Source organism: Oryx dammah, unplaced genomic scaffold (genome assembly GCF_014754425.2).
Source record: "Oryx dammah isolate SB20612 unplaced genomic scaffold, SCBI_Odam_1.1 HiC_scaffold_20, whole genome shotgun sequence".
Lineage (NCBI taxonomy): Eukaryota > Metazoa > Chordata > Mammalia > Artiodactyla > Bovidae > Oryx > Oryx dammah.
The window spans coordinates 20,239,949-20,263,676 of record NW_024070204.1 but is presented as its reverse complement, the minus strand read 5'-3'; the positions used below and the strand labels follow the sequence as shown (position 1 = coordinate 20,263,676).

Below are 23,728 nucleotides of genomic sequence, written 5' to 3'. Positions count from 1 at the left end.
CACACACACACACACACACACACACACACACACACACACACACACACTGTTTTGGCACCATATTGACTCATATATACTTAAAAACTGAAGAAGAGGTAGTCTAAGACAGAATAGTAAAGATTTTAAGACACATCAGGAAGTTTCTTGTTTTAGCAGACACATTTAGAATGAGAGCCTAGTTTCTTAAAGAAGATAATGACAAGAACATAATATTAATAGGCATGGTTGTTTTAAACTTAAAGAAAATAAAGATAAAATTCAAATGCAATGCTTATTGTACACCCGTGGTGGATTCATGTCAATGTATGGCAAAACCAATACAGAATTGTAAAGTAAAATAAAAAATAAATAAATTTTAAAAATAAATAAATAAATAAATAAAAACAAACAAAAAAAAACAAACGCAATGCTTAAATCTTGCTTGGATCAATGTTTAAAAAACTAAAGAACTATATTTGGAATGATAAGCAGAGAAAATTGAATATGACTGGGTGATGACAGCTATAATCTTGATCCAGGTGGTATGCAGGGCATCAGACAGTATAGCCAATTTCTATAAACCGGTAAGTGGGTGAAGGATTGGTGACTGGTCGAATAAATTAAAAACTACTTACGAGCATTTGTATTGAGAGGGATCCAACTAAGGAGGAAAAATTCTGAAAAAAACTCAAAAATGCCAAAGATTAAGAGAAAAGGATGATAAAATATGGAAATTAACCGATAGTCTGTGTACAGAATTCCTCCCACCTGCATAATAATGCATGGAATCCAGATATAAATGAGTCATATGTAAACAATAAAGACTTTTTTTTAAAAGAAGTTCTTCTAAAGAAAATCTGTAAAGAATTAGGCCACTGATAGAACTCCATTGTCCATCAACCTAGCACAAAACTGTAATCAAATTCATCCTGCAGTTTCAAAACTCTATTCTTAAATATGAACTGATGAGTGAGAGTTATCAAACATTTGAGGAAAGCCAGTGATATGAAAAATAAAGGCTCAAATTCCAAAAACAAAAAGTGATCCTGAAGGAACAGAAAGTTTAGGGAACACACACACATGCACATATATATACAAATTAGAGTTCTTGAAAAGATTCAGGCATCCCCAGCAGACACAAAACAAGAGCATGATTCTATTAAGTGGGGACATTCATAGTAAATGAAAATATCTTGGAAATATGTCTGTGGTATGTGTGCATGTATGCACACATGGGGACATGTTTATTGACTTTGAAAATATAGAAAGTAACACATAATTTTAAGATAAGTTTTAATTTTTTCACATAATAGACCAAAATATATAGGAATGAATAACTGTAGAAAGAGTATACTATTTATAGAAGGTGCATGAGGTCTAACATTGAATGAATGAATTCTAGATAAACAATAGAAAAGACAAAGGATAGAACTTAATTATGGAAATAATCATAGAAGGAAATTTCTCAGTGCTGAAGGAAAATAGTTTTTTAATTGAAAGAATTTGCTAAGTGCCCAACCCAATGAAAGAATCATAAACGTGTCAACTCATATCTGGACACACTATTCAAAACACAAGCACACATAAACTCATACTTGAAGACAACGTTCTAAATAATTAGAATTTCAAAATGAAAATAAGGTTGCAAACATTTTAGAAGAAAATATAAGGGGGAGAGAAAACAAGCTCTGTACTTGCAATGGATATATCAATCAGACATCAGTGTTACTGTTGGTTTCTGTTAGACAATAGATACATATTTCCCTGATGAGAAAGACAGAGAGAAGGATTGTAAAAATTATATATTATTAACACTTCCATACTCTGATTTTAGCCATTTCAATGTATTATTTTGATTAAAATACTTGTGATTAACATAAATAGATGTAATAAATTCATACTTATTGAAAAAGCAAATTGTTTACAATATAATCTAAAAAGCAGGTTAGATTAATACCCATAATACCATAATACCCATAAACACATAGTAAAGTAGTTTGCAGGTATTTACACCAAGTCAAATATTTCTTTCAACTTGTGGTGCTGAAGAAGGCTCTTGAAAGTCTCCTGGACAGCAAGGAGACCAAACCAGTCCTAAATGAAATCAACCCTGAATATTCACTGAAAGGACTGATGCTGAAGCTGAAGCTCCAACACTTTGGCCACTGGATGCAAAGAACTGACTCACTGGAAAAGATCCTGATGCTAGGAAGGAGTGAGGGCAGGAGGAGAAGAGGGTGACTGAGGATGAGATGGTTGGATGGCTTCACTGACTCAGTGCTCATGAGACTGAGTAAATTCCAGGAGATACTGAAGGATAGGGATTCCTGACCTGCTGGAGTCAATGGGATCACAAAGAGTCAGGCATGAGGTAACAATTGAACAACAACAACAAATTTTTAACTTTCCAGTAAAAAAAAAATTTGTCAAAATTATACATTTCTCTGCCCAACGTACGCTATGCCCTTCTCATGTCTGGTAACCACTGCTTATCCTGGGAAATAGCAAATGGAAATAAAATCACTGCTGGTTGTAGTGATATTATGTGCACTTTTAAACCGAGAGAAAATAAGAATATATTTCTCTCTTTTTTTTTTATTGTGCATCAGTTTCTAAAATATAATCAGGGAGATGCTGGTAAACACTTAACTTTAGGCTGGCTTTCTCAAAACTTTTAGGCACTGGAATTCGGATTTGCTCACATTCTGAAGCTAGTCCTCAGCATCTTTTTTAAGCCTCTCTTGGCATCTCATTTTCACGCTCCATCTGAGATGACTTGGAAAACATGAGAAAATAACAACACCACTTCCACAAAACAACTGCCTGGACAGTGCATATTTCTATATACACCATTTATGGAACTCTGCTTCTGGCAGAAATTTTATTTTAAGTGTCAATACTAAAAGATGATATTACTGGAGTTGGCTGCTTCAGTCTGTAAATATAGTCAGCACCTACTCAGAAACAGCTTTTAAAGCAAAACAATTGGAATAAGAAACATTTCTTGCTGTTATTTTTAAATTGCTATAAAGGAAAATAATTTTATCCTTGTCGAATTATTAGCTTGCTATACATGAAGCTTAAAGCTCCTCTGTAAAATGCATCTGTGATTGTTCACAGTTACACAACCCAAAAGATGAAACTCAATAAGTGAACTCTTCTGTAACCCTCTCTCCTGCTAAATGAAATTAACACGAAGAAGTAGCTTCATAATGTAAACTGAGCCTGAGTTGCATTGCTAAAATTTTTAAGAAATCAAATTCATCTATGGAGATCAAGTTCTGGAATCATTCAAGATTCAAAAACTTTTGATTCATAAAAAACATCACATTTTTGCTCTGGATAATTACCCTTCTGTTTATATTTGCCTGTTTATTATGGAATTAAACAGGACAACACACACATAGTTATCACATACTTATGAAAGGCTGAGCAAAAGCCATTGAATCACTCAACTTCCTTTAGAAAAGATAATGCAGGTATTAAAAAGTAATTCTGAAGAATTTAAACTTACACTAGAAATGATTATGGTAATGGAAAATGTTGACCAATTCCTCATTTTTATATCAAGTTTATATGTATTTATAATAAGAGAATATTATATATACATATAAAATTACAGGCTTCCCAGTTGTCACTAGTGGTAAAGAACCTGCCTGCCAATGCAAGAGACTCAAGAAACATGAGTTCGACCTCTGGGTCAGGGAGATACCCTGCTGCTCCTGCTAAGTCACTTCAGTCGTGTCCGACTCTGTGCAACCCCATAGATGGCAGCCCACCAGGCTCCCCCGTCCCTGGGATTCTCCAGGCAAGAACACTGGAGTGGGTTGCCATTTCCTTCTCCAATGCATGAAAAGAGAAAAGGGAAAGTGAAGTCGCTCAGTCATTTCCAACTTAGCGACCCCATGGACTGCAGCCCACCAGGCTCCTCCGTCCATGGGATTTTCCAGGTAAGAGTACTGGAGTGGGGCGCCACTGCCTTCTCCGGAGATCCCCTGGAGGAGGGCATCCTTCAGTATTCTTGCCTGGAGAGTGACATGGACAGAGGAGCCTTGCCTTCTGTGGTCATTAGGGTCACAAAGAGTTGGACATGACTGAAGAGACTGCACAGTACAGCAGCACATAAAATCATATATATATATATATAAATATATAGAGAGAAACTTTCAGATATATTTATATAACAATGCGTATATATATAATGGAAAGGGTATAAAGTGATAGAAGTTATCTCTAGGTAAGAGGATGGTGGAGATTTTCATGTTAGCTTATAACATTCTCTACTCAAATTATTTTAGATGTAATACAAAAAAGAAAAATTCGAAGATACCCAACATCAGGCTAACATCATTTAACACGAGAACTAATATTGCAAAAATACCTATACTTTTAGCTAGTCATGCATATAGTGGACTCAATCAATACAGAACAAGTAATTTTAAACATTGCCTGTCAATGCCAGATATTGCAGGTGATCTTTAAGGTATTATCATGCAATAAACCACTGTAACCATTCTAATCCTCTAGAGAATTTTACCTTCATCAATCTCATTTTCAGTTTAAATTTTAACATCTTTTCACACATTTCTTCTGAAGCTTTAATCTCTGCAAAACCCAGCTTTAAATTAGAAGGAAAAGATAGACGTGTAAGGAGTAGCAGCAATTGAATTTAATTTGGATCTTGCATCCATGAAGTGAAAACACATTTGCTTTTTTGGTCTAATGTCAGTTCGAAAAGAAAACAGTTCTGATTTTAGCTAAATGAAGATATTTTTGGTAACTCTACTTGGATCACATTGTAAAAACCTGCTTAGAATTTTCACTTGGTTCCCACAAAATTAGCAGATATTCTTTGGGGCCATTGGCAAAATGGATCCAGTTTATAAAGTCATTGCTTTTGCCTGTCTCATATTTTCAGATAAATTTGAAAGCAAAAGTAATGCTCACTGTGTTGAAAATCTTTAATAGTATGGGTGAAATTTGCAATTTGAAATTCCTAAGTTCAAAGAACATTTATCTACAGCTTGATTTTACACTTGAAACTTCCTATGCTTCATAGCAGTTTATAAAAAATTAGGAGGAAAAAAAACTTCTTCCTGTCATTTTTAGCAATTTTCCTTAGACTTGAGTAAAATATACAGAAACTTTTAAGGAAAAAAAAAAATGTGGTGCTCCTTTATAGTTTTCTCATTGTTTAAATTATAGCATTTACCCAGTATAAATTCTTTGCTTATGCACTTATGCAAGTGTACTTTAGAGCCATTTGAAATAAATACAGATTCACAAAATGAATAAAGTCATTTAATGACATTAATATGAAGGATGATGTTATTTTACTGAATCTAAAGGAAGATGTTGAGTTTAAGAACAAAGATGTAACAAAGTTGAGTGATTTTTTTTTAATATTACTAATACACACAATGCCTATTTGCAAAGGATTATTATATGCTTTAAAATATTTTCAAAACTTTTAGGCTGTGTTGAAACATTAAGAAAAACAAAACTCATCTTTATCCAAAATTTTGCAAGAGAGTTATACTTGCATGTTGCTGGTGCTGCTGCTAAGTCACATCAGTCGTGTCTGACTCTGTGTGACCCCATAGACAGCAGCCCACCAGGCTCCGTGTCCCTGAGATTCTCCAGGCAAGAATACCGGAGTGGGTTGCCATTTCCTCCTCCAGTGCACGAAAGTGAAAAGTGAAAGTGAAGTCGCTCAGTTGTGTCCGACTCTTCGAGACCCCATAGACTGTAGCCTACAAGGCTCCTCTGTCCATGGGATTTTCCAGGCAAGAGTACTGGAGTGGGTTGCCATTGCCTTCTCAAATATGGCACAAATGCTTTTGGTTACACTAGAAGTTTAACATATTTTCTTTGGTTATTCTGTTGACTGGAATGAGCTTTTAAATCTAAAAATTTGAACATTGAAATCAGATAAAAATATTTTAAAACACTTCAGATCAGTATCTGAATGAAAATTAATATGATTTATAAAAATATACATCCTTTTAAATCTAAGTAGAATATGAATGTATATTATTCACGTTATATATATGAGTATACATATTCTTGGGAATTCTCTTGTGGCTCAGCTGGTGAAGAATCCACCTGCGATGAGGGAGACCTGGGTTTGATCCTTGGTATGGGAACATTCCCAGGAGAAGGGAAAGGCTACCCACTCCAGTATTCTGACCTGGTGAATTCCATGGACTCTATAGTCCATGGGGTCTCAAACAGTCAGACACAACTGAGTGACTTTCACTTATACATATTCTTAGAGATTGTATATAATGAAACATTTATATAATTTACATGCATGCCCAGCCGCTTCAGTTGTGTCTGACTCTTTGTGACCCCCATGGACTGCTGCACGCCAGGCTTCTCTGTACTCCACTATCTCCCAGAGTTTGCTCAAGTTCGTGTCCATTGAGTCAGTGATGCTATCTAACCATCTCATCCTCTGCTGCCCTCTTCTCCTTTTGCCTTCAATCTTTCCCAGCATCAAGGTCATCTTATGTTAAATCTTGGACTCCAGTTTGAAAAACACTGATTTACAATACAATAATACACAATAAACACAATAATAATTTCTCTTTTTAATGGTCTTCTCCTCTATTACATGTCTATGTATCTCATTCCATATTGTATTACAGTCAATTAGACATGTGCTGAATTTCAAAAGAAAGTAGCAGAAATCCAAAACTTCTATATTATTACATTTCAAATATATAGTACAGATTATAGCTAAACATTTGTGAATCTGAAGGAATAATCAGTTATTCTACCCATCATCTGGCTGAGTAAGATTGAATAACTCATTGAGAGTCAGTCTGTTAAAACGAGATACTCCATCATTCATATCTAAAATCGACCTGGTACGCCAAAACTGTCCTCTCCTTTCAAATGAAACGATAGTGTTTTCTGAGTTTTGTTTTGTTTTTACTATATCTCTCATTGGATGCACATTATCGACTTCTATCTTCAGGGTATTTGGAAGGTTTTTGATTTAATAGGTGTGCATACATCTGCATGTTCAGTCATGCCTGACTCTTTGTGACACTGTGGACTGATTTAATATATATCAGCTAATTTATTTTAATACAACAGTCATTTAGAATGAAGCAATAAGTATGCTTAAGAGTTGTGCATTTCATTTTATGAAATTTCATCCTTCAAAGTATGTGAAAGAAGTAAATGTTCAAAATCATTACATTTATACATGTTGATGGATTGGGGGCTATACTTCTGACCTCTGTAATGAGTGGAGAAATAAGATAGATTGACAGGAGAGTTAATGAAAGGATAGATGTGCGATCTAGCTATGTGATAAATCAAAAGTCCTGTATAGTAAGATTGAAAGGGAAACAGTGGAATCTCTGAGATATATAGTATATGTAGGTGCTCACCATACATTTTTCAAATTTTTCTGTTAAAAATATTTGTAAAAAAAAAAAAATATTTGTAAAAAAATAACATTGGTGAAATAAAAGGGAAAAGGGAAAAAAGAGCCGTAAGATTTGGGTTTAACTTTTCTGATAAAAAATTATACTGCAAGTATGACTTTTTAGCATGTGACCATCCCTTTAATGGTGTTTCTCTCTGTCTGTCTCTCTCTCCCTAAAGCTCCATTCTGACTTAGATAAAGGAGAGGGCACTGTAAAATACACCCTCTCGGGAGATGGCGCTGGCACCGTTTTTACCATTGATGAAACTACAGGGGATATTCATGCCATAAGGAGCCTGGATAGAGAGGAAAAGCCTTTCTATACCCTTCGTGCTCAGGCTGTGGACATAGAAACCAGGAAGCCCCTGGAGCCTGAATCAGAATTCATCATCAAAGTGCAGGATATTAATGATAATGAGCCGAAGTTTTTGGACGGACCTTACATTGCTAATGTTCCAGAAATGTCTCCTGTGGGTGAGTAAGCAAGTAAAAATTCTGTCAGATGCTATGATAAGGCCTTTTCAACAAGTACTTTTCTGCAGGTTGATGGAAATATCTTACTTGTAACCCAGAAGATTATTCTTGCACTATGTAGGATACAACTAATTTCATTTACTTTTTCAACATTTTTTTCTACTTTTTTCCTGTCTTGCTCCACTTTAAATGCTTGAATAGATACATAAATATCTAGAATATATAACATTTCTTCACTATTTTACAATCTTTATATTTCCCTGAATTCATAGAATGCCATTTTATTTTAAGGACATTACTCACTTTGTACTGAAAGTGATTGCCATTACAAATTCAGACTCCTACACAGTTCTGGAGGTAACACCAAATACCAAATAGTAAGTCTTGGCCCAAAATAAATTATCCAAAACATGTATTGCATCTGGAAGGAGTTCACAAAGGGATGTGTTTCATGCTTTGGAGCTATCCAGAGAGACTTAGAAATAAAAGGTATTGTGTCTATAATAACCCATAGCAGTTATTCCATCAAACCCAGAGGCAAGTATTATTATATAGCCATTACTAGAATAAATTTACAGTTAGGCTATAATATCATCATAATTCTTAACAATTTAAATATAATATAAATTTTACTACCTAAATTCCCAAAGGATGGCATCGCTGATTCAACAGACACTGAGCACAGTTTGAGCAAACTCGGGAGATAGTGAAGGACAGAGAAGCCTGATGTGTTCCAGTTCATGGGGTCACAAAAAGTTAGACACGACTTAGCAACTGAACAACAACAACTGAAATAAACAAAGTCTTATAATGTGTATTTTAGGACCAATGAGTTAAGGATTCCAGCGTTAATGACAATTTTTAATTATAACTTTTATTGCCCAGTCACCACAACCAATCCCTGAGTTTATTTCATAGTAACTTCTGGTTTGTAGCACATTTGTAAGATAAAGTTCCTCATCACTTCTGGTTTCAACTGGAAATGCTCTATGTGAGCCACTGCTAATATTTCCTAAGTCTGACGTTTCTCAGAGGGCTCCTGCTGCCCTCTCAGCCATCCCAGACATGCAAAGAAGATTGTACAGGGTACCCTGAGGGCAGACGCAGGTTAGTGGCTGTAGGAGTTGTCACATGGATTTACCATAAATGCACTGGAAATTGTGTCTGTGACCTTATCAGGCATTCAAAGACCATTTTCTCTCCTTGACCTAAGAAATCAGCTCAGAGGAGTTCACTTTGATTTTAAACTTTTGTGTGCATACTCAGGGCTACTTTTTTTTTTTTTTTTGAACTGCTTCTTTTATGCTATGCTATGATTCCTAAAGATTTAGAAATACAGTTTGGAAAATGTCTTATTTGAAAATAGTCCCTGAAAATATGGACAGCTGTTTATAAACTTGCACTTTGAAGATAAGTACAAGTAGAAAAAATGAAGGGTGGGGGAGGAAAATGAAGATAGTACTTTGAGACAAAGTATGGCTTTTAAGAAGACAATGAAATCCAGTGCATAAGTACTTTAACCTGGTGCTTACTTCATGTACATTGGAAGTATTTACATGAATTCACGACTGTTAGTAACTCTTTAGTACTGAAACAGCATCCTTAAAGCAAACAGACACATCCCTCTGCAGTATTAGAAAATTCTGTCTTATTAGATAATCCGTTAGGTCTTTTGTCATGCCAATTATGAGAAAGGATAGGGCTGAAGTGCTGAACCTTTATATAAAGATTTATAAAGAATTTTCAGCTAGTGCCTGAAGAGAGAAATAAATCCAGAAATTCAAGCGAAAGGTAGGTGAGTAAGAGAACTGAGTGGTCCAGGTTTGGTACTGGGGTGAGACAGAGTTTGCTGTACCACCATGAGTTATCAGAAAGATCCATGGAAGAACAGGTTCTTTAAAATGCTTTGCCGTATACCATAGCCAAAATTTCTCACTGGTTAGTCAAGAGACTTCTGTAAATACCTAAACTTATTTTCAATGCATCCTCCTTTTAAAATATAGTTTTTTTAATAATAGAGGAGTGTTTCTTTTGAATATGGAACTATATCATATGCTATGAGTTCACCCAAGTATTCTTGGATTGTTGTTACATAATATGCCATTTTCAGATAAATACTAACAACTGTAAACACCATTTACATATTATATATTAGAAATTGAAAAACTGTCAAGCACTACTTTTGCCATCTCCCAGAATCCTACATATACATATAACCAATTACACCTATTAAGAGAAGACCTGGTTAGTTTTGTGAGAGTTGTTGTTTCAGCTTTTACTTGACCAAAAAAAAAAAAAAACAGCTGCATCCTAACATCACAGTTATGTCCCTAGAGCACCTGAACTCCATTCCCAAGCATACCCTCCTTAGCATTGGGAAATGGCTTACTGCTCTAATTGGCCCATGTTTGTTTGTTTTTCCCCTGCTCTGTTTTCTTTTACTACACCCCTTTTAGGAAATCCCTGCCTCTGTGTCATTTTCCCCGGACTATTAAAATAATATACAGTCAAGGCCAGATAGAACTGACTATGGCATATTGGACAATGTAGCTATTGTGGAAAATCTCACAGTTGGCTTTGAATATCCACACTTGAGGTGTTCTCTGGGAAACAACTACCCTTTCCCAATAATCGGGAATGCTCCTATTTCATTTTTACTAAAAGACACAGCCAATTTAAAAAATACATATCTAAGCAAATTGTTTCAGTGAGAGGTAATATCATTCTTTCTCCATTCAGCCTCATCTGTTCCACTTCCATACATGGGAGCAAGCAGATTTCAAATTTTTTTTAATCAGGGAACTTTGGCTTACTCTTCTATCTCTCAATACAATGTTTTTTTGTTTTTTTTTTTTCTCAACAGATAGTCAAAAAATATTCAAGTTAAATTAACATTCATTTTGGCTTCCCTAGTGGCTCAGAGATAAAGAACCCACCTGCCAATACAGGAGACATGGGTTCGATCCCTGGGTTGGGAAGATCCCCTAGAGGAGGGCATGGTGATCCACTCAAGTATTCTTGCCTGGAAAACCCCATGGACAGAGGAACCTGGAGGGCTACAAAGAGTCACAAAGAGTAGAACACGACTGAAAGATTGGTCAACAAAAAGCTTAATTGTGTATAAGAGGTCAAGAAAAAAAATCTATTAGGCAAATGCAAAATTAGCAATAATGGATTTTACATCTGAAAATATGATGAATGATTAAACCTGGAATCAAAATTAATAAATGTGAAAATTATAAAACTCATAACTCTATAAAGGAAGGATAGTGGTGAGCAGGATAGTAGAAATTTTTGAGGGAAATTGGTATTTAAGACTTCTAAGACTATGGAATATATTTAGTTCCCCAAAGTTGAAGGAAATTCTAGTGAATCTATGAATTGTTTAAGAGAAAGTTCACTTTGTCACTAACTTGTGCTACATCTAATATGCTATGGAAGTAATATTCACAGATAAATTGCCTTTACTCTGACCTAAGGAAATTACTTTATGATCCAGATATTCCCCAACTCAAAGTTTTTCCTTGGAGACAAATTTGGATGTTATGAATGTGGTCTTAATTCTGTAAGATCATTGGAGTAACAATGAATTACAGTAATGTGCCCTCTTTAATCCCATGGACAGAGGAGCCTGGTAGGCTGCAATCCATGGGGTCGTGAAGAGTCGGACATGACTGAACGACTTCACTTTCACTTTTTACTTTCATGCATTGGAGAAGGAAATGGCAACTCACTCCAGTGTTCTTGCCTGGAGAATCCCAGGGATGGGGGAGCCTGGTGGCCTGCTGTCTCTGGGGTCGCACAGAGTCGGACACGACTGAAGCAACTTAGCAGCAGTAGCAGCAGCAGCAGCAGCCCTCTTTAATATCTGATGATTTTGTATCAGTAGGGTGTGCAGTTTCAGTTACTTTTCCAAGAGTGCTGACAGGTTTAAGATATTTAAATCCATATTTATACCTGTATTTTCTTCTTCAGCCTGAGCTTAGCCATTTTTAAGCCACTGAGTGGGTTATTCGTAACCAGGTCCCTATGGCACATGTTATAGATGTTCATTGTAAATCATAATTGATGAAGTAAGACATGCCATTTCCTGAGCAATAGTTAGGGGCCAAGTGAACTAATGGAGATTTGCATTTCCTGTTTACCTTAACCATTATGATAATTATATGCAGTATCATTTACTATTTCATCTTTATTTTTCTATGAAAACTCTTATGGATCTGAAAATAGGAATGACTCCCGAGTTCTTTATAACAAAGTTAGTGCAATCAATTATATCCTTTTTCTATGGTTAGTGGTTTATAAAATTTCTTTGGAAACTTTAAATTAGTTTTTAATCTCAGCTGTGCTTGTAGAGATTTTGGTATTAATATTATATTACTATATTATTTTATAATTAGAGGATGGTGTTCCATGCATCAGAAAAAAAAATCAGAGGAATAAGTATCTCTTATTCACTGAGTTTAAAAAATGTTTAGAAAGAATTAAGTAAAGTTGTATACATCTCAAGGAATTACACTGTTGGCTTCACAAAAAATAAATAAGTAACATGTACCCTTTTGGATTTTTTTTTTAATGAATTGCATTGTTTTACATGAGGTTTGGGGATAAATTCCAGGATGAAAATGTTGGTGGAGTTTTTGGTAGGTTACTCAGTTCAATCAGTTCAGTTGCTCAGTCCTGTCCGACTCTTTGCAACCCCATGGACTGCAGCATGCCAGGCTAACCTGTACATCATCAACTTCCAGAGCTTGCTCAAACTCATGTCCATTGAGTTGGTGATGCCATCCAACCATCTCATCCTCTGTCTTCCCCTTCTCCTCCTGCCTTCAATTTTTACCAGCATCAGAGTCTTTTCAGTGAATCAATACTTTACACCAGGTGACCAAAGTATTGAAGTTTCAACTTTAGCATCAGTCCTTCCAATGAATATTCAGGACTGATTTTCATTAAAATTGACTGGTTGGATCGCCTTGAAATCCAAGGCATTCTCAAGAGTCTTCTCCAACACCATGGTTCAAAAGAATCAATTCTTCAGTGTTCAGCCTTCCTTTTGGTCCAACTCTCACATCCATACATGACTACTTGAAAAACCATAGCTTTGACTAGATGGACCTTTGTTGGCAAAGTAACATCTCTACATTTTAATATGCTGTCTAGGTTGGTCATTGCTTTTCTTCCAAGAAGCAAACATCTTTTAATTTCACGGCTGCAGTCACCATCTGCAGTGATTTTGGAGCCCTCCAAAATAAAGTCTGTCACTGTTTCCATTGTTTCCCCATCTATTTGCCATGAAGTGATGGGAACAGATGCCATGATCTTAGTTTTCTGAATGTTGAGCTTTAAGCCAGCTTTTTCACTCTCCTCTTTCACTTTAATCAGGAGACTCTTTAGTTCCTCTTCTCTTTCTCCCATAAGGGTGGTGTCATCTGTATATCTGAGGCTATTAATATTTCTCCCGGAAATTTTGATTCCAGCTTGTGCTTCATCTAGCCCTGCATTTCGCATGACATTCTTTGCGTCTAAGTTAAATAAGCAGGGTGACAATATACAGCCTTGATGTACTCCTTTCCCAATTTGGAACCAGTTCATTGCTCCACGTCTAGTTCTAATTGTTGCTTCTTGACCTGCATACAGATTTCTCAAGAGGCAAGTACAGTGGTCAGGTATTCCCATCTCTTGAAGAGTTTTCCACAGTTTGCTGTGATTCACACAAAGGGTTTGGCGTAGTCAATAAAGCAGAAGTAGATGTTTTTCTGAAAGTCTCTTACTTTCTCTCTAACAGCTATTGGCAATTTAATTTCTTGTTCCTCTGCCTTTTCTAAATCCAGATTGAACATCTGGAAATTCACAGATCGCATACTGCTTAAGCCTCAGTTGGTAGGTTTTTAAACAGAGAATATTTTCTACATGGTCATACTTAATAGTCCAGCTCCAAGAAAGAAATAGTGAAGACCCTGACTATAGTTAAAACGTAAGGTTTTATTATACCATTATTTATTGACACAATTTATTACACCATTATTATTATTTCAAAGCATAAATCTCCATACTTCCTTGCTTTCACAGAAGTGCTACAGACAAACATAAAATGATAAAGCAATATTTAATCATATGTGCCAGCCATGAGCACATAGAGAAGCTCAAGTGGTATAGAATGAACAGGGAAACTATCATTGATTTCATCTGTGCCCCATAAGCATAGCCATTATTAGGAGACTGGAGAAAGAATTTTGCCTGTTTTCTACAAATAAAGACATTCTCCTTACACAACAAAAATACATTTATCAAAATAAGGAAATTAACATTAATGTATTATTACAATCTAATCTTTAGATTCTATTCAAGCTTCATCAATTGTCTCCATAATGTCTTATATAGTAAAATGTTCCAGGTCAATGTCCTGGATTTAAGCTTTGCGTGGAAGTCACCTCTTACTTTTAGTGTCATTTGCCGTGTGGAAATACCAGGAACCTTCAAAAGCAGCAAGACCTGGATAGGTTTTTGTTTAAAAGTCACTAAATGTATTTTCTATTGTTCAAATAAATGCAAGCAACAGTTTTGCTAAATTTCTGCCACTGCATAACAATGATCCCTCTTCCTCTAGTTCCCAGTAAAAGGTTCTTACTTTCTTGCAAGCCCTCATTTACAGCTTCCTCACTTACCTTGCAAGTAAAGTGAATGATGATTCAATAAACCATGTGTTCAAGGCACTTTGTACTGACATTCTCCTCAAAGCCCCCTGCCTGACTACACAAGCATTTCCACATTTTAAGTATTTGTTATAGCAGCACCTCACTGCCAGGAATGAAATTGGTATTATCTACTACTGTGTAACAAATTACCCAATGGTTTAGAGTTAGAGACTCAAAACTATAAAACTACAAACATGTATTATCTCTTGTCTGGGGAGTGGATTTGCCTGAGTGTCTCTGTTGCAAAGTCTCTTGTGGATTTCATGTCAAGCTAGGTATCAGGAATATACCTTACCTAAGATTCTCCTGTCAGGAGAAGCACTACTAAGGCCCTCGTGTGGCTGTTATTTTGGAATTGATGTCCTACTGTGCATGTGAGCTAAGTCGTTTCTGACTCTGTGCGACCCCAGGGACTATATAGTCAGACAGACTCCTCTGTCCATGGTATTTTCCAAGCAAGAATACTGGAGTGGGCTGCCATTGCCTTCTCCAGGGGCTCTTCCCAGCCCAGGGACTGAGCCTGTGCCTCTTGTGTCTCCTGCACTGCAGGCGGAATCTTTACTGCTGTGTCACATGGGAGTTCTGATATCCTATTATTTCTGCCATATTCTATGTATTTTTTAAGAATCAATTTGATAAGCCCATTCTACACTCAAGGAAATGGGATTAGATAAAGATGTGAATACTGAAAGAAGGCGTAACTGAGGTATATATAGAGGTTGTCTATATTAGATGTTGATTCCACTGTAAAATTGCTCTATCTTTCCTGTAATTATTACATATTTTGTTAAGAGGAATTTTAAAACTGGACAAATAACCTAGTCATCATCCTATTTTCAAAGTTTCCATCTAGTAATTTGTATCTCTGTGGTCTCAAGATTTCTTATTTTATTAAATTGATTCTAATCTATTGGTATCTATTTAATATTGAAAATTTTTTAGATGTGGTCAATGAAATCTTCACTAAGCTAATTTCTATGTGCTCTTAATATCATCCTTAATTAGTTGAATACTTCCTGACCTTCTGGCTCAAAAATATGTTTGGGACTTGTTTTGCATGTTTGCTGCCTTAGTCAAGAAGAAAGCTATTTTTTCAAGTTCTCTTCTCACCCTTATGGAGAATAATATTTAGAAGCAAAAATCTGGTTTCTATGTGCTCTTTCTTATTAGAATATTATCATTCCTAGTCTCTTTCAGTGGGCACAGCTAAATAGTAAATCTATGCACATGTACACGTTTGCTGTGCTTAGTCACTCAGTCATGTCCGACTCTTTGTGACCCCGTGGACTGTAGCCTGTCAAGCTTCTCTGTCCATGGGGATTCTCTAGGCAAGAATACTGGAGTAGGTTGCCATGCTCTCCTCCAGGGGATTTTCACAACCCCAGAGTCAAACTGGGGTCTCCTGCATCACAGGCAGATACTTTACCAGCTGAGCTACAAAATATTTATTTCTCCATCACTGTACAGACGTTGAAAATCACGATTACGCTCTAGTACCTTCAACCCCAATCTAATGCCATCATTTATTCCAGGTTTGTTTGTTTTTAATCCTTTTATATTTTATAACTCTCTTTTCCAAGAGTGAGAAGTCTGGCTGTTCTATCCTTAATACATTTTCTTGTTTGATCAGCCCAGTCTTTCATTGTCACCATCCCTGAGGACACCTTGCAAGTACTCTGTGACTCCAGCTTTGAAGATCTCCACTCTTTCTATCATCTTGTCTCCTCCACTGTGGGTAGAGGTTTTGTTCACCTCATTAGGGCTCCGAGGCCCCACACAGGCCATATTTCCCACACATGGATGCCTTAGTCATGCTAATCAATCCCTGATACCCCTTGCTAGCCCTGCTTTGTGGACACCTCCCTCACTCAGATCTGGCTCAGGTACCTTGATCTGGTTGCTGTATCCCCTCCCCAGTTGCGTATCTCTGCCAGCACAAAAGGCTTTAGGACTGAATTATTCTAGAAGATGAGTAAAGAGGAAATGGCAATTTCTGATTCTTAAAGGGATTTAGGGTGCTTATAAGAACTGCTTACCTCTAAGCTGTATATTCCAAATATGTTAACAACATCTAAATCAGGGACCTTTCATTTGTTTTGCATTTAATTCATAATTTGTTATGAGTGAGTGAAAGTCACTCAGCCATATCCAACTCTTTGTGACCCTAGGATTCTCCAGGCAAGAATATTGGAGTAGGTTGCCATTCCCTTCTCCAGGGGATCTTCCTGACCCAGGGATCAAACCTAGGGTTCAATCTTCATTACAGGCAGATTGTTTATTTTCTGAGCCACAAGGAGTTGTGATATGAGAGGCCGAAGCTGACCTAGGAAATAGTTAATAAGATCAGAAGCTGAAATAAATATGCTGATTTTTAAAAACATTATTTTCCATATTGGAATAGATTTTTTGTAGTCAATGAAAAGAGATTTCTACAGAGAGGCAGAGGACAGAGCTCTGTTATAGTGTATTCTAGCCACACAGTAGGTGAGCAGTGAACTTGTTAAGTGTTCACATCCCTGTCTACCATTTCCTTGTTGTGAGGATTGCATAGGTCATTTTGATTTTATTTCCTTTCCTACAAATGAAGAATAAAAATACCCTATTCCCAGAGGTATACTGCAAGCAGTAAAGGAGAAAATGTATATTTAGCACTGATTCCAATGCTTGGGGAAAAGAAATGCAGTCAATAAATGGGGGAAGATTCTGTGAATAATGTGATGATCATTCTTAGAAAACTAGCAGGGGAATGCCTAACTTGTAGAGGTCTCAGCTAGTGATCTTACCTCCTTCTGCTATGTAGTCCCTCCCTGTGACACATGAGCTCAATATTTACTGTTGTCTTTTGTTCAAACTGTGCCAAGTCTATATAAGAACCTAATAGACTCTCTATCCCAATTTACATTTACTTTGGTGTAGAGTGCTCTTTTCTGTTAATGTGTGGAGACAAGCTGTTGATTTGTAAGAAACACCAATTATCAGATGACACTCTTGCCTTGCAATGTGTTAAGTGGGTTTTACACATCTGATAACATTGAACAAGGCCTGTTTATCCCTCTGGTGTCAGTGGTGAAGTGTCCACAGCACACAGCATGGCAGAACCATTTTCAGGGACATCTGATGTTATGACTGTGTTCCTGGAGCATTTTATCCCTGTGTTTGATTCCATTTTTTATTTTTTAAATTTTTATTAGCGGTACAGTTGCAAAGGTAACACAACTGACAATGTTTGGGTGAGCTTGAAAGAAACATGTGAATTGTTTTAGTAGCTGCACAGTGTGGCCTGAAAAATAAACAGTCCTGACTTGATCGCTGCTTTAGTAGCCACTGATCAGCCGTAAATGTTAAAAATTAACAAGAAGTACTTTTCCCCCCACTAACCACCAAATGACTCTAAGCATTAAATACATGTTAGCAGAAGCTGCTTCTTGGCCACTGAGTGGTTCAAAACATTAAACATATTTTCAAAGTATTACTCTTTTCCCAGCCTCCAAGTGGTTGTAAACATTAAATATGTTTTATAAAAACTACTTTGCCAGCTACTGGCAGGATAGCGATGAACATCATTATTCTTTAAAGTTGCTTTCCAGCTGTGATATTGGTTTTTTGGTTTGTGTTTTTTCTCTTCTTCTTTGCTCAATTCTACTTTTTTTTTTTTTTTTTTTGTACACAAAGGCAGGCAAGAGGCTACCTGGCCCAATTGTCTCTTGCTTTATGATAAGTTACACCTATATAAAACCCTGTTGGCAACAGAGAGTTCTCTGGGGTTCAATTGCTTGGATATTCCACATACATATTGGCTCCATTTTCTGAAATAATTTTTGTATCTGCTTTCCATTGTGCAAAGTGTTGAGGTATGAAAATGAGTAAAAATTTTGGTATTAACAAAATAACTTCAAGCAACCAAACACAGATAGATTATACCCATTGACTGAGGTGAAAATATGCCATCAAAAGAACAGACTCAAAAGACAGGCAAAATGGCAAGACTATTGAGTTAATAAGATCACTAACCCAAACATGATAAAAGACTGGAAATCTATGTCTGGAAATAACTCAGTGTGACAACAGCATGCAATTCAAACACAGTAAAGAGCACATCACTATATAAAAGTCTCTTCAGGAATTAGCCCAGAAAATCTGTTTATTTTGACCAAATTCACAATAAAATCAAAAGTGACACTGATCCAATTGAAAATGTGAAACTGCTCTATTATTCCAGACAGAGCAATTCATCATCAAGCCACATAATTACTTGGAAAAGCTTTGATTTGTACAGAATCCAAGTGTTTTCCAAGTCATAATATTGCATTTTGCTAAAAGTTTTCTGCTTTGTGATATTTAACGGATTCAAATATGTCTGGGAAACCTATTATATACAAGACACTCTTAGGAATTGTGATTAGAACAGTGAGGTAAACAGACAAAACCCATACCTTCAGAAAGCTTTTATTCCGAAGGTCTAGTGTAGGAACAGCAAACTACACCCTGAGGGCTGACTCTGGCACATCACTTGTTCTCATTGGGATGCAATCTCACCTGTCTATTTATGTGTCATCTGTGTCTGTGTTCATACTACAGTGGAATTGTTGGCCACAGAGGCCAAAAGGCCTGCAAAGCCTGCACTGCATGCAGCCTAATCCTTTACAGGAAAATTTTGTTGAGACATGATTTTGGATTCAGTATCAGAGAGGAGGTTAAGGTAAAGTCAACATTTTGAACAGATGCATGAAGAAAGAGAGTGAAAATTTTCCTGAAAAAGAAGAAAAAAAAAGAAAAAGAAATGGCAGGATGAGAGGGTAAATGAAAGGCAGGAACAAGTCTTATAACAAGTTGCATGTGGCTTGAAATTCTATGCTCACATTTCATTGGTATCCAAAACCTCAGTCACTTAGTAAAAAATCTGCCTGCAAGGCAGGAGACCCAAGTTCGATCCCTAGGTCAGGAAGATCCCTTGGAAAAGGGAATGGTAACCCACTTCAGTATTCTTGCCTGGAGAATCACATTGGCAGAGGAGTCTGGTGGAGTACAGTCCATGGGATCACAAAGAGTCAGACCCAGCTGAGCAACTATCATTTAGTTGGTGCTGAAGGGAATGATTTTAATTTATTAAAGTATTAAAAAAGAATGTGCTAGTCGTGTTTCTGACTCTTTGCAACCCTTTGGACTGTGGTCCTCCAGTCTCCTCTGTCCATGGGTTTCTCCAGGTAAGAATACTGGAGTGGGGTGCCATTTCTGCCTCCAGGGAACCTTTTCCACCCAGGATTGAACACACTGTAATTCCTGCATTGCAGGCAGATTCTTTACCACTGAGCCAGGGAAACCCATTAGAGTATTAAAAGTTCATGACAAAATATTTTTTATTTTCCTACAAAATAATTCTATTTCAATTATGCAACCGTATCTTTAAATTAAAAAACATTGAAACTGAGATTAAGAAATTTGAAAAAAGAGAAACTCTAGATTGACTTAAAACATTCTTTCCCCAGATGATTTCTCAGGATTCTAAAGTTCTTTGCCTCACATATGCTGGTGAAAGGAAAATTGAAAATTACCAAAGCCAAATTTGAAAACAGTAGCCCATATTAACAACTACTACCCAATAAGTGTTAGAGAAAACTACCTCAGAAAATAAGGTTAATGAGTTTATCAAGGGTGGCACTATTGTCATTTCTGACTAAGAAGCTAAAAGTTGAACAAGAAAAAAAATAAATAAAACAAATCAGAGACTACAATTGTACAAATAATGAACAAAAGTGAATATCAAAATCTTGTGCAACTTGTTTAATTGGCAACAGCACTAGAAAAAAAGGAAACATGTCAATTAAACTGTCATCCATGTTAATTTCGCCTCTGAGAAAAACACTGTAATGGGATAATTTCATGAAATGCTTTGATGGTAAGACAGGGTCAAACTATGATTAGCTGCTACATAATTCAAATTAGACACGAAAGCAATTGGTGGTAGCCTGACTATTGAGAGCTTTTGTTTCATGCTTTTTTCTTCTCTTTTTCCCTTTGTTTAATCAAGTATATGCTGTTTGGCAGTAAAATTATTTACTCTAAAAATATTGATATCATGAGAATTTAGTAGGAACTTCACTATAAGAAAATATTTTCCATTTTTAAATGGAAACAATTTCCATTTTAAAATCTTTTTAAAAATAATCATTACCATTTCTGAAAAAAGTCATCTTCATGGAAGTGGTATTTTTGTAACTAATATTAAGTTCCTAATTAGCTAAGGCCTCAATTAAAAGTGACTTCACTTTCACTTTTCATTTTCATGCACTGGAGAAGGAAATGGCAACCCACTCCAGTATTCTTGCCTGGAGAATCCCAGGGACGGCAGAGCCTGGTGGGCTGCCGTCTATGGGGTCACACAGAATCGGACACGACTGAAGCGACTTAGCAGCAGCAGCAATTAAAAGCAGCTCATATTATTATGTTTATATTTCTATTATCAAATATGTTCATTTTAAACTGAGTTCTCTTTCATTATTCTCATTTCTATTCAGTTAGCCAGAGTGGATGTTCTAGAATTTAATAAGGTCATACACATTTAACTGCCTATATTCTTTATCCTTTATTACTTAAAAAAATGTTATGTATTTAAACTAACAAAGAGTTCCAAACATCAGAAATACCAATGGGATTATAAAAAAATAATTTTTCTAGTTTTGTACAAAGTCAGCTTTGTACAAAAATTTGTTTAAAAACAGTATATAGAATTTCTATTCTGCTTTTTAAGCTATAATTTATGTGCTTCTTGAAAAGTAACAAACCTCTCTATGCAGTTACTAAGAACACAATCTTCATATGTTAATTCCCAGTAACAAGCAGGTCTACTGCTTCTCAACCAAGGAGAGCTTTCAGAATTAAATAGTTCTGAGTGTCTTTCTGAAATAAAAGGACTATTGTTTTGTTAATAGCAGAAAAAGGAAGACATGTAAAGATTATTTTGGGGTCCATATATTTATTTCTTAAGAATGCTGGTGAAAAGTACCTTAAAAAGGACTACTATGACTGACAAGAGCAAAGTTGAAAGAGTGTTTGCAGAACACTAGCAAGAAAGGTTATGATTCTAGAAAGTCAGAAGATTACAGGGAAAACAAAATAGACCCTGGAGTACTGGACTCAATTAACATGTGGGGTAATGTTTAGAAAAGTCTTTCCTTTTTGTAAATGTTTTTGCCAGTAAATATAAGGATTGAAAGATATACCATTTGTAAAGAAATAAATAAAAAGCAAAGAAAAACTACACTCCACAAGAATCTTAATAAAATGCTAGTAATTTATTTTTTCCTTCAGCAGCTTTTTCTTCTTTGAGATTTTTAGATTTGGAGAAGAGTCTTCAATGACATTTTTTATTTTCCTATTTTCATCCTTGAAGTTGTTCCTAGTAAATCACATAAGAAGGACATTACTAAAAACATCTCCTTCTGATAACACATTTTTTTTTTATGAAATACCATTCATCCAAAATATTTGAATAGAGATTCAAAACACAAGAAATGAGATATGATAGGTATAAAATATAATAAAACACTGTGCAAAAATATGCCTAGTGGATGTTAAAAGTAATGTCTTAGGGGTTCAAATTCATGACAGTGGACTGAGCAAACACATTTATTTCTCCTTTGTTTCAAAATACCATTGAAATAACATAATATAATACTTAGAAAATATAACTATAGGAAGCTGGGAAGTGTTCCATAGCAGACCAAAAAAATAAGGCATTTCTGTAGGATATAATCTCTTTCATAGGGACTTCTGGGTTTGGCCACAGTGGAATTATTAATATTAGGCTTTTTTTTCAACTGCATGCTCAGTCGTGTCTGACCCTTTGGAACCCTAGGGACATAACCTGCCAGGCTCCTCTGTCCATGGGATTATCCCAGCAAAAATATTGGATTGGGTTGCCATTTATTTCTCCAGTATGTTTTCACCATAAAGTGAAAGTCGCTCAGTTGTGTCCGACTCTTTGTGACCCCATGGACTATAGAGTCCATGGAATTCTCCAGGCCAGAATACTGGAGTGGGTAGCCTTTCCCTTCTCCAGGGGATCTTCCCAGCCCAGGGGTGGAACCCAGGTCTCCTGAATTGCAGGCGCATTCTTTACCAACTGAGGTATCAGGAAAGCTCTTATCATTGTTTCACCATAAACAATGATAAAACTGGACAAGGTCTATGAGGAAGCAGTCTTTTAACATGTGTGCCAAGCAGTACACACTTGTCATCCTAGAGAGATTCCCATGAATCAAGCCCCACATTTAGCTGGAATCTTTGATGAGAGGCACTTTTCCTGCTATGGCAGAAGGAATGTGATTCTGAAAAGAATGTCCAGAGACGGGTTATAGCTTAGAGCTGCTGAAGTTACTGCAATTCGAGAATTGCTGAAGTGGCAGGAATTTGTGTAGAAAGTAAGGAGCAGCACAGAGAAGCACTGAAAAGTCAGAGGAGGGATTTAGGAGGCATTTTCACCGAGGACTGCTCCATGCATACACAGAATTAGCTTCTAAGTCCTGTGGGAGGCAGATTTGGGGCTGAGATACCCATTGTGACTCAGGGTGGGGAGATGTTGAAGGGACGGACTAGCCACAGATGGGAGATTTCACTGTATATCTCATATGTTTATGTGAGGCCCCAGAAAGCCTATGCATTAAGAGCACGTCATTTCCTTCAGTAAAGGCTGTGTCCTTCATCTAAAAGCAAAACCTGGAAGAGACTTTTTTAAATAATTAAACTAGGCCTGACAGATCAAAAGTATCTGCCAGTAATTTAACTGCTCTCAAAGAATTATCTAAGACCCTATATAAGAGCATTCAGATTTTCTACAGTGTATTATTAAAATTTTCCACATACAATAAAAACAAAAACAAGTCATGTAAGGAAGCTGAAAAATCTGATCAGTGTTCAAGGAAAAATCAGTCTAAAATTATAAACATCATGATGACTCTGGTTTTGAAATCATCATAAACATATGTAAACAAAAAATAAAACATATTTTAAGACTAATAAAAAACATTGTCATGATGATAGAACACCAACAACAAATAATGGACATGCCAGAAATAGAAAGTTTGGTATACCTCATTAAGCATTCATTGGCAGGGCTCAGTAGCAGATTACAGGTATCAGA

The 23,728-nt window shown here is 36.2% G+C and overlaps 1 protein-coding gene across 3 annotated transcripts in view; it reads left to right on the top strand.

Annotated features, from left to right (window-relative positions):
- Positions 1-23,728, top strand: part of CDH12 (cadherin 12) — a 326,182-nt gene that overhangs the window by 93,988 nt on the left and 208,466 nt on the right. For all 3 annotated transcript variants that reach the window (XM_040262493.1, XM_040262491.1, XM_040262494.1), the window contains exon 2: positions 7,600-7,894. In XM_040262493.1, the coding sequence (XP_040118427.1) occupies positions 7,600-7,894 (295 nt within the window). The remainder of the gene's footprint in view (positions 1-7,599; positions 7,895-23,728) is intronic.